Below are 12,338 nucleotides of genomic sequence, written 5' to 3' on the forward strand. Positions count from 1 at the left end.
CCCATCACTTCCTGGGAAATAGACGGGCAAACAGTGGAAACAGTGCCAGACTTTATTTTGCTGGGCTCCAAAATCACTGCAGATGGTGACTGCAGCCATGAAATTAAAAGACGCTTACTCCTTGGAAGGAAAGTTATGACCAACCTAGACAGCATATTAAAAAGCAGAGACATTACTCTGCCAACAAAGGTCCGTCTAGTCAAGGCTAAGGTTTTTCCAGTAGTCATGTATGGATGTGAGAGTTGGACTGTGAAGAAAGCTGAGCGCCGAAGAATTTTAGCTTTTGAACTGTGGTGTTGGAGAAGACTCTTCAGAGTCCCTTGGACTGCAAGGAGATCCAACCAGTCCATTCTAAAGGAGATCAGCCCTGGGTGCTCATCGGAAGGACTGATATTGAAGCTGAAACTCCAATACTTGGGCCACCTCATGCGAAGAGTTGGCTCATTGGAAAAGACTGATGCTGGGAAGGATTGCAGGCAGGAGAAGGGGACCACAGAGGATGAGATGGCTGGATGGCATCACCGACTCGATGGACATGAGTTTGGGTGAACTCCGGGAGTTGGTGATGGGCAGGGAGGCCGGGAGTGCTGCAATTCATGGGGTCGCAAAGAGTTGGACACGACTGAGCAACTGAACTGAAGGTAAGGACACTCAAGCAGGTCCATGTAACAAGGGACTGAGGCCTCCTGACATCAGCTTGTGATTAATTTGACAAAGAGGATCTACGTTTTTAAGTTTTATTAAAAGCTCATTAAATTTCATCAAGTTTTAATTATTATTTTTATTATTATTATGAGGATTTGTTTCTAGGAAACACAAACCTAACAACTTAATTCAAAGGGCATAGGGCTGCAAATGATTTAAAAATGGTTCAGAAAACAGTAGTTTTTGCCAAAACTGCAAATCAGAAGGAAAAAATTCCTTGAAAATCTAGAAATGGGGAAGAATTATTTGAGACTCTGCTGGAGGTACCAATAGGAAGCCAGTCCTGTGAGGGGGGAGTGCTGAGATGTGGGCTTTGGGTGCATCCATGACCCAAGGAGGAGCGGCCAGTGTAAACCCTGGCCCAAGATGAGCAGCAAGGAGGGAGGGAGAGTTGAAGTCTCATGAGGGCCAAGGTTCAGGGGCTGCCTGGGTGTGGGTCAGAAGATTGTAGGCTAGGTGGAGCTCCCACAACAGCCAACACAGGCAAAGCCCCAGAACTGGAGTGTGGGATATGCATGAGTTGAGCGCATTCAAATGCCCAGGTTGGCTGAAGAATCTGTACCTCACTTACCCATAACCCCTAGGAGGAGAAGTTTAGGGGAGCAGCAGTGCTGTGTGGCTCACAATTATCTGTGACCACGGCTCTGCCACCCATCCTACTTGGTCTGCTGTAGATCTTATCTTCCCTTTTTCACACTTTCAGGCAGGGGGAGAACTCTTGCTCTCTTTTCTGGTTCAAACTGTAAAGATGGAGTTAACTAAGGCCCTGGGTTGGGTCTGTGGGGACATCTGATCTGAGTGGGGATGGGGGCAGTGGATAGAACATTTTATATGATGACTCACAGAAAACTTGACGGAGGTTTGTGAATCTAAAGGCACAGATTTGCTGGCTTGGTTCACTATGCGTAAGCCTACAGAAACTCCCATATTTGGGCAAGATGTGTACAGAAATGTTCACAGTAGCATTATTTGTATAAGTGTTTATTAAAATATTTATAAATAATACTAGACTACAATTTGAAAAAATATTTATTAAACTAAAGAAGATGTAATGCAGCAGTGGCCTCCTGGCATTCAGCTTTTGTACAGCTGCCTCCCACACTGAACAGGGCTGAGCTGCATCAGCAATAAATGGCATATTGCAGAAAGGGCATTATGTGACTTTCAAAGCTAGATCATAAAAGACATTGCGGCTTACATCTTGCTCTCTCTTGGATCATTCGTTCTGGGAAAAAAACCAGTCACCATGTCACAAGGACATTCAAGGAGCCCTATGGAGAAGTCCATGTAGTAAAGGACAGAGGCCTCCTGACCAGTGATCCAACTAAGCCATCTTGAATGCCAGCCCTGCAGACATCTTAATGACAGTCCCCAGCCAGAACCACCCAGCTAATCTCTGACCTGCAGAAACTAACAAATGTTATTATTAAATTGTAATAAACTATAAATGTTATCATTACTAAGGTTAGCAGGTAGTTATTGCTTTGTATTCAACAATGGATAACTAATATCAACATAAAAATTTACAATGAAATTTTAGTCTTTTTTTGCTTTTCCTTCTTTTATTGAAGCATCGATTTACAATGTTGTGCTTGTTTAAGGCATATAGCCAAGTGATTCAGTTTTATATATATTTCTCACTCTTTTCCCTTACAGCTTATTACAAGATATTCAGTATAGTTCCCTGTGCTATACAGTAGGTCCTTGTTATCCGTTTTATATATAGTGTGTATCTGTTAATCACAAATTCCTATTTCTCCCCCTTCTTTCCCCCTTGGTAACCATAAGTTTGCTTTCTACGTCTATGAATCTCTTTGTTTTGTAAATATGTTCGTCTGTGTAATTTTTTTAGATTCCACATAGAATTGATATATTTGTCTTTCCCTATATGACTTACTTCACTTAGTATGATTGTCTTCAGTCCATCCACATTACTACAAATGGCATTATTTCATTCTTTTTATGGCTAAGTAATATTCCATTGAATAAACATACACCACACTTCTTAATCCCTTCTAGTATGCTTGTTTTTAATGAGGGGTTAAAATGGCCACGTCATAGAATTCTACTGATCTTTGAAATTTATGTGAAGTCTGTATGTGGCACATAGTTGGTACTCAACAAACATTTGTTGCTTCACCTTTTGCTGATTTTTGTTCCCTTGCCTCAATTTCCAAGTGAGTTTTTTCTCTTTTGGTAAGTAGGAATTCTTTCCAGTTTTAATAATGTCAAAATGCTCCCACTTGGTAGGGTGAGTTCATCAGTCCTCATAGCACAAGTTAGAGAGAAAGCCCATCTCCTCTTCTGGACATGGATTATACCTGGGCCAATCCCATCTGAATGAAGACACCACAGAAGTGAGCTTGCCTCAGTGGTCTCTACTCCTTTCCCAAGTATGACTACAAGGGATGAGGTCTAATTAAGCACTAATGAAGTAGAGGTTTGGGAAAGAAAGGGCAAATTTGAGTTTCTTATACCTGTACCCAGCAACCTAAAGGTCTAAGGAGAATTTTACTTTGGTGTCTGAGTGAAAGAACTGTGTTCCATTAATTACAACTTTTTTTTGTCTGAAAAGCAAACCACGTTAAGCTCTAGATTTGTATCATCACAAGATTTATTACTAGCAAAAAAAAATGACAGCTACCCCACTCCCAGTCAGACAAAATATATGTTCTTTACTTCTAAAAAGCAAGGGGAGAAAACTCACATTAATGCCAGGGTCCGTGTCATGGCACCCATCACTTCACCTACCATTTGCCAAGTTGCTTAAATAACTAGCTTACCCAAAACACAGAACTTTTCTTGGCCTGGAGCATACATTTAAATATGAAAGACTCCACAGTGAAATTCAAAAACAATGGGACTAAATGAGGGGGAAAAAGTTGTAAGGCCCTGCTAGACCTAGTTCAGTACTCCACACTTGGATGAGAGCCAGCTCATGGGGCCTCTGGGGTCTGCTGTTTCCTTGTAAACATCCAGGGTGAGACATTATTCCTTGCAACACACCTGTAAGCTAAGAAGGACTCACTTTGAACAGGAAGAGAACAAAAAATAGACACTTGTTGGCAGAGTCTTACCATTTCCCCCAATTAGCCTCTCCCCTTCTGCCAAGTTCTCACAGATTCCTATTCTCAGAGGTGTCAACTACTACTCCCTCTCTCCATCCCAAAGGATTTCAAAAAGCCTGAATGGCATGAGGTTTCAGCAGGTCCACAAACACTGCATCCAAAACTGGGTCTGGGTGGCCAGTGTGGTTTCAGGTTACCCTTTGAGAGCCTAGCACAGAACAAGGTCTCCTTTCAATTGACCCTCCTTTGCTAATACAATGCTGTTTGGCTGGGCCCAACACCCCATGGGGCAAATTGTTCAGGCCAAGAATAGTCTTCATTCTTCCTGTGAAGCTTTGAAAGTCGTCTAAAGAACACAGGAAATTGTCACTCCCTATTTTTTGTTGAAAATGGCTGACATTAAACTCTGAACATTCTATGGGTTAATCCCAAATCGTGGGAACCAAGTTTGCTTGAAAAGCAGCAATATTTTCATCAGTGATGAGACACTGATAAACCAACTCAGCATTACTTACTAAGGAGGACGTATTTTTTAACGCTTGTTACTAGCACTGTAGAAAACCTGCTCTTAACCAAAATCAGCTTATTTCTATGGTGTACCCTATCGTTGAAACATACCTGATTTAGTAATTCCAAAAAGGCTCTGTGTACAAAGCAGCATGTCTGGAGGCTTAGCATGACACCGTGCAAACTTATCTAAAAGTAGGAAAAAACAATATTCTTGGTTTGTCATGGCCCTGGCATCACCACATCCATCAACATTCTGGGAGGGAAGGATGGTGTTGAACTGTTTTTCAGTTAAACTGAATTTCTTAAAATTCAAGAAAAATCTCTCAAGGTCCAGGCATCTTCACGTGCACAGTCACATTGTAATCTGCACTCTGAGCAAGATAGGCCTTAACAAGAGTTAAGGCCTTATTTTAGGGCTGAAGAAACAAATATTCAGAAACGAAAAGTAACATACCTAATTTATACAGATGGGATTTGAACCGAGGTGATTAGTCAGTGTGTTTAGTATTTTCTGACACACACCAGGTGGTCATACGGCATAAGATTGAAGCACACAGGTTCTGCTGTTGCCAAGACCAGTTCACACTCCAACTTCACCAGTTACCACCTCTCTACTGGATAAGTCACTAACCACCTCCAAAGCTGTTTCCACCTCTACGGAAAGGATGACACTGGTATCTATTAAGGATTAAATGAAGATAATATACACAAACTATTTAGTTGACTGTCTGGGGTAGGGTAAATATCCTGAATGAAGTACACAAACTTTTGTTTTTATCTGCAAGCTGTTTATTAGAAAGGATTTCAATTTACTGGACAGACAATAATTTTTCCTTTTACATTAAGTAGGATACCATGGCATGATTTCCTTAGGGATTCAACAGTAATATTAATGATCTACATACTATCGACTACCATATTAAACCAAGGGCTTCCAAAGTAGAGTTAGATAATTTACTGGGGCTTGGGAAGGTGCTAAACTTTTTTTTGAGTTTTAAAAATTGTTTCATAATGTTCATATTAACATAGTGTTTGTTTGCTCTGCTTCAGTTGTGTCCAACCCTTTGTAACCTCATGGACCATAGGCTGCCAGGCTCCTCTGTCTATGGGATTTCCCAGGCAAGAATACTAGACTGGATCGCTATTTCCTTCTCCAGGTTATCTTCCCTACCCAGGGACCAAATTCACGTCTCTTGTGTCTCCCGCATTGGCACATGGGTTCTTAACCACTAGCACCACCTGGGAAGCCCTAACATAGTGCTACCTGTATATAATCTACTATATAGGTACAATCACACATACATGCTCAAAAATATTTTCACAAAGAAACACTACCAGGTTTGGAGACAGTGATCTAAATGACTTGCTAAGTCCACACTTTGCTATTTTTGCAATCTTACATTCTTTCTACCTTTTTGCTCACCTACTATATCCTGACCTTCACATTCCTAGGTCTTTTTCCAAGAGGATAAAAGGCATGAAAGGTGCAAAGGGTCAGAATATGTGGGTGGTGGTGTGACACTAAGCTAATGAGTCTGAGAAGCAGAAGTCTGTATCTCCTTAGCTTCCAAAATTAGAACCTGAGCTCCACAGAAACAAGCCACAGGTCCAATGTGAACTTGATAAAAACAATTAGATCTCACTTTCACTAGGCGGCAGCACAACTCTGCCATGAGATGTTCACTTGGATTAGTGCTTCTCTGCTACTTTTAAGTCGCTTCAGTCGTGTCCGACTCTGTGCGACCCCATGGACGGCAGCTCACCAGGCTCCGCCGTCCCTGGGATTCTCCAGGCAAGAATACTGGAGTGGGTTGCCATTTCCTTCTCCAGTGCATGAAAAGGAAAAGTGAAAGTGAAGTTGCTCAGTCGTGTCCGACTCGTAGCGACCCCATGGACTGTAGCCTACCAGGCTCCTCCATCCATGGGATTTTCTAGGCAAGAGTACTGGAGTGGGGTGCCATTGCCTTCACCGAGTGCTTCTCTGGTCTCACTTAAATAGCACAGTGGTTAAAGAGTTACTCCAATTTATAATGTCTCTCACAATGGAGACTAGGTATTGTCCATTTTGCTGTTTATAAGCTAGCCTTTCCTTACGCCTTCCTGAATGTTATATGTATTGTGAATAATCACAAAGCAGTTCTCAAAAATCTACAAGCCATATAACAAAAAAGCCCTTGATAAGCTTGAAAAACGAAGCCAACCATCAAACGACCTGGTCGGTCAAGTTTTGTACAGGTCCTACATCAGATTCAGATAAACCTTCGTCATGACAAAGACAAAAACTTCTGAAAGTTTTCACTAGGGTAATAAAATAAAGGTGACTTTACAAAGTTATCACAATGCATATAGAATTTTTAAACGGCACCTATGAGAACTTGTTTCTAGAAGCAGTAGTACTTACCAGTTAGACAGGTGGTCAATATAAACTTTCTGACTTTGCAGTCTCCGAATTCAGTAAGTTATTTTTCCTAAAATCAAACTTTTCTGGTTAGGGGCATTAACCAAATCTCTATTATAAGAACCAAACCAAACAAAAAAATATCTCTGCATATTTACTTACAGTTATTCCTGAATATCTAATTCTGGTCTTGGAGTAACAGCCAATTTAAAAAAAAAAAAAAACAGCAGAAAGCAGTATATTTTTGAAGACAATCTTTAACTAGTGATGGCCAACAAATAAGGATAAATTGTTACTGCAGTAATCTTAAATCATGTTTTTAATGCATCATAAGAGCTGCTTTAAAAATAGTATCCCAGAATGAACTTACATGTGAAGTCAAGATTCTGTGAAGTGAATGATCTTCCTAATATGCTCTACATTTTAAACCTACGTATCTTTGAAAAGCAACAAGGCTCTTTTAAGCATCCTGTTTTATTCAAACCCTTCAGCTTCTAATGTCAACAAAAATATTGGGTAATCATAATAATCAGTTACTTCCTTCTGACAGGATCATTAAAAGATACAGTGAAACTTTTTAAAGTAACTGTGTTATATTAATCATTAAAATATCACAAAGCATTTTGTTAAAATCTCTTATCATTTGACTTTAGTGAAAAGAAATTATACCACTCTCTTTTCCAGTTAAAGATTTCAGTCCAAGGACTTGAGAGTTCACCTGGTGAGTTGAAATTTGTTCTCAGAGAAATGTGTTAATAGGAGACAGTAATAAATAGATAGACACTATATTCCATAAATTAGAAAATCAGCACAAATGCATTCTAAATGAAACAAACAAAAGAGTTACAATCATGGAGAAGGCAAATTCAAATTGAAACGTTTCTTCCCAAACACATTCTAGTCTGCAGAATATTTAAGACCCCACACTCAATTACATCACAACATTGTTTATTATGTGAATTTTTTACAATACAAACAAAAAAATACAGAAATGCAATATATGAATACAGCTAAATGCAGAATGGTGACTTTTTTTCTTTTCAAGAGGCCATGATTCCCATTTCTAGTAAAATAAAAGAGACTGCACATAGGTAGAAATAGGTTGGTTGTTAGCTTCACAATTTTGCCTAGAAATGATCTATAAATGCATTTTCCCCCCTGCTACTTACCATAAAGTGTAAAAAGGGAATTAAAGGAAAGTTTCCTTGTTGGTTCCTATCATATGAAAGATGCTATATTCTATTTTTTAGCAGGGCCAATATATGGAAAATACCTAAATTAAATGTTATTACAAAAATGAAGCAGTAATGAGATTCTGGCTAAAGAGGGTACTAAATGAGAATAATATATATTTAAAGAATTCAAAACAAACAAACAAACAAAAAGGTTGTTACAAAAAAGCTCTAGGTGCATTGTAAGCATATAGGTTTTTTTTTCCATGTGTATTTTTAAACAATGGAAGTGTCAAAAAATAGGGTCAACTGTGTTAGACTAAATTACATTATTGTATACGCTGCATTGAATGGAACCTCTGTATTATAATTATCATAAAGAAGCATAGTTTGCATCATATTATGGCAATTTATCCTCAATGAAGCCTTTCAGAGTCCTTGTATTTTGGAATATCCTGTAAACAATCAAACCACCAGAACATGATTGTACAACAGTAAAATGTTTTCTTGCATTAAATTGAAGACATCTGTTTAATAAAAAAAGAAAAGAAAATGTAGGAAAGGTACTTAGAGCTGTTAGTTTCTAAGTACACAACAACCCCAGACAATTCAAGGCATCTTAATCTCCATCAAGAACAAAAAAATAATAATAATAATTTTTGTCATGCTGTTAAATCCATCATTAAGGATAAAACCGGTGCAAATTGGTCAAACGGATCCAACAAACACTGATGTCCAAGCTGGCATATTGGCAACTAATACGTAACTGGTGGTCAATAGAGAGTTTAAAAGATCTTCCCTTTCTTCTTATTCTTTTCCAAGGTTCTAAATGAGTAAATGAAAACAATCAAAATGAGTAACTACTTTATAAACACAGATAACATATGGTAGCAATAGCTAAACCAACTACAACTGTGTTGGATTTTCAACTGTGTTACATTTTTCTTTTAAAATTGGAAGATTTAGAAGTTAACAATAAGGACAGTGCTAATCTATAATATTTTCTTGGACAAATATTTGACAAAATTCCAAGACAAACAGTAAGAAATATGACAAAAACCCAACTTTTTATACAAAAACAATTTTTCCTAAATGAAATAGTACAAACCAAAAAAGGTCAACTGACATCAAGTAAGGTATCCTTTTCTCCTACAGCCATGTGCATTCTGAAATGCTTTTCTTTCACAAATATATGCTCGTCTTTTTTAGGGGAAAAGTTAATAGAAGCATAGTGTTACCAAACAAATGTCTAAACTTGAAAATGTTTAGCAGTGAGGGTAAATTGCAGAATCCTTACAGGGATGCAACTTTTCAGTTTTAAATGGAAAACTGTATGCAGGTCAGGAAGCAACAGTTAGAACTGGACATGGAACAACAGACTGGTTCCAAATAGAAAAAGGAGTACGTCAAGGCTGTATATTGTCACCCTGCTTATTTAACGTATATGCACAGTACATCATGAGAAGTGCTGGGCTGGAGGAAGCAGAAGCTGGAATCAAGATTGCCGGGAGAAATATCAATAACCTCAGATATGCAGATGACACCACCCTCACGGCAGAAAGTGAAGAAGAACTAAAGAGCTTCTTGATGAAAGTGAAAGAGGAAAGTGAAAAAGTTGGTTTAAAGCTCAACATTCAGAAAACTAAGATCATGGCATCTGGTCCCATCACTTCATGGCAGATAGATGGGGAAACAGTGGAAACAGTGGCTGACTTCATTTTTCTGGGCTCCAAAATCACTGCTGATGGTGACTGCAGCCATGAAATTAAAAGACGCTTACTTCTTGGAAGGAAAGTTATGACCAACCTAGATAGCATATTTAAAAGCAGAGACATTACTTTGCCAACAAAGGTCCGTCTAGTCAAGGCTATGGTTTTTCCAGTGGTCATGTACAGATGTGAGAGTTGGACTATAAAGAAAGCTGAGTGCTAAAGAATTGATGCTTTTGAACTGTGGTGTTGGAGAAGACTCTTCAGAGTCCCTTGGACTTCAAGGAGATCCAACCAGTCCATCCTAAAGGAGATCAGCCCTGGGTGTTCACTGGAAGGACTAATATTGAAGCTGAAACTCCAATACTTTGGCCACCTAATGCGAAGAGTTGACTTATCTGAAAAGACCCTGATGCTGGGAAAGATTGAGGGCAGGAGAAGGGGATGACAGAGGATGAGATGGCTGGATGGCATCGCCGACTGGATGGACATGGGTTTGGGTGGACTCAGGGAGTTGGTCATGGACCGGGAGGCCTGGTGTGCTGCGGTTCATGGGGTCGCAAAGAGTCGGACACGACTGAGTGACTGAACTGAATGAGGAAAAGAAGAAGACCAAAGTACAAAGACTACCCGATTTTGATTAAATTAAGAGTAACTAATTAGCCGCAGTAGAAACTAGCTATCTAAAACTTTATCTTAATGAAATAATCCAACACAATAAAAATATACCTCTAAATGTATAAAAGAGAACATTGCAGCAATGCTCTCTATGCTTGCCAAAAATTACACACAACCATTATGTCCAATATTTGACAGGAAGAGGTAAACAACTAATTATGGTGAGTCAACTGAAGAGAATGTTATGAAGGTACTAAATTATAATTATGAAGATTATTAAGTCACAAAAATGTTTACAGTGCAAAAATACTATTATAATAGAGTGCATCAATCTATATAAAGTACTCCTATGTGAAAATAATTTGTGCTTGGGATATATGATAATGGACAATGTCTTAAAATATTAATGTTTTTAAAATAAATAGGAAAATAATTCTTTAAAGCTAATACACATATTTCTTGGGAATCTGGTATTAGATACCTTGAAGAGTTCTGTTGTTCTAAAATACGTTGTTGGGCTTCCCAGTTTGCTTTCTCATCCTCAAACTGACGACGTTTTTCCTCTAATTCTTTGTGCTGTGCTTCCAAATTTTTTTTCATTTGCTCATGGCGCCGCTGGAGCTAGTTTAGAGCACAATACATAAAATAAAACTGTTTGAGAAATCAGAAATACATTTCATCCAGGCAGTCTAATGTTAAAAGCTGAGCATTCAGTTCTTATGCTATAAATTCAGAGTACCACCTAGAAAGCACTGTTTAAAAATCCTCTTTCTATAGGACTTACCACTCAAAATGCTAGTGACCAAAGAGAATAATCCTGGGAAACAAGGGGTTAAAAAAAAAAAGGACAATAAGCTACAGTTGTGTAGCACTTTATAATGGGCATACTCATGTCTTTATCATCTCATTTTTCCTTACTCACAAACATGTAGGAAGTTGGGCAGAGGAGACACCACTGTTCCTACTCCTAGATGAGCAAACAGTTGCAGCTGCAGAGTTTATGTCACTTGTCCAAAGTCATTAGCCAAAAGTGGCAGAACCAGGATCTGAACCTGTCTCGTAATGCCAAGTTTAAGAAAGTGAGAGAAGTGAAAAGAAAGCAAATAGTTAAGAATATAAGAGTTACAAGATGAGGAGATAAGGTCTCTGGATTCTTATAAAGCTGCTGCTGCTGCTGCTGCTAAGTCGCTTTAGTCGTGCCCGACTCTGTGCGACCCCATAAACGGCAGCCCGTCAGGCTCCGCCGTCCCTGGGATTCTCCAGGCAAGAATACTGGAGTGGGTTGCCATTTCCTTCTCCAGTGCACGAAAGTGAAGTCGCTCAGTCGTGTCCAACTCTTCGCGACCCCATGGACTGCAGCCTACCAGGCTCCTCCATCCATGGGATTTTCCAGGCAAGAGTACTGGAGTGGGGTGCCATTGCCTTCTCCCTCTTATAAAGCTGCTGCTGCTGCTGCTAAGTCGCTTCAGTCGTGTCCGACTCTGTGCGACCCCATAGACGGCAGCCCACCAGGCTCCGCAGTCCCTGGGATTCTCCAGGCAAGAATACTGGAGTGGGTTGCCATTTCCTTCTCCAGTGCATGAAAGGGAAAAGTGAACGTGAAGTCGCTCAGTCGTGTCTCTTATAAAGCAGTGGTTCTCAAATGTCAGTCTTTGTATGAACTACCTAAATGCTTGTTAAAAATATAGAATCCTGGACCTAACCAGACATATTGAATTAGAATTTCTGGGTTTTTAAGTCTAGAAATCCACGTTTTCAACAAGCCCCCATGATTCTGAAACAGATGGTTCTTTCTATATTGAGAATTAATGCTGCGACGAATGCTGGGTGAAAGATAAAAAACACGCATGCAAAGTAACTGCAGAAAGAAAGAGCTTATCTAATGGTTCATTACATATTTCATTTAGGCACTAGTTAATCCCATTTCTGTGGAGAACAATCATAGCAAAAAATAAATAAATAAATCTAACTATCTAACTACATCGAGTAACTAACAACTATTTATTAAAAACTTTCAGATGTCCAGGAATTATGTTCTGTTAAAGACTGTATTACATCAATGAGTTAACATCTTGAATTTGGATTATAATTTTGCATACAATCTGTTTTGTTCGTTACTTCGTAAACCCACAAAAAGTGACTTCATATTCATTTCTAT

General features: G+C 39.0%; 1 protein-coding gene and 1 long non-coding RNA gene across 10 annotated transcripts in view; both read right to left on the reverse strand.

Moving 5' to 3' along the window:
* Positions 1-3,301: 3,301 nt before the first annotated feature.
* LOC145523615 (uncharacterized) lies at positions 3,302-6,112 on the reverse strand. The gene is made up of 3 exons (XR_014066780.1): positions 4,738-6,112; positions 4,392-4,469; positions 3,302-3,718 (listed from the first exon to the last, which is right to left on the reverse strand). It is a non-coding gene; the product is annotated as an uncharacterized LOC145523615 (long non-coding RNA).
* A 1,500-nt stretch (positions 6,113-7,612) lies between these two features.
* SEPTIN7 (septin 7) overlaps positions 7,613-12,338 on the reverse strand; it is a 93,764-nt gene continuing 89,038 nt past the window's right edge. For all 9 annotated transcript variants that reach the window (XM_081534240.1, XM_081534244.1, XM_081534243.1 and 6 more), the window contains exons 12-13: positions 10,662-10,801; positions 7,613-8,678 (exon numbers count right to left, since the gene is read on the reverse strand). In XM_081534240.1, the coding sequence (XP_081390366.1) occupies positions 8,639-8,678; positions 10,662-10,801 (180 nt within the window). In that variant the 3' untranslated portion in view covers positions 7,613-8,638. The remainder of the gene's footprint in view (positions 8,679-10,661; positions 10,802-12,338) is intronic.

This window comes from Giraffa tippelskirchi, chromosome 10 (assembly GCF_054371585.1).
Source record: "Giraffa tippelskirchi isolate mGirTip1 chromosome 10, T2T-mGirTip1v1.2.pri, whole genome shotgun sequence".
NCBI lineage: Eukaryota > Metazoa > Chordata > Mammalia > Artiodactyla > Giraffidae > Giraffa > Giraffa tippelskirchi.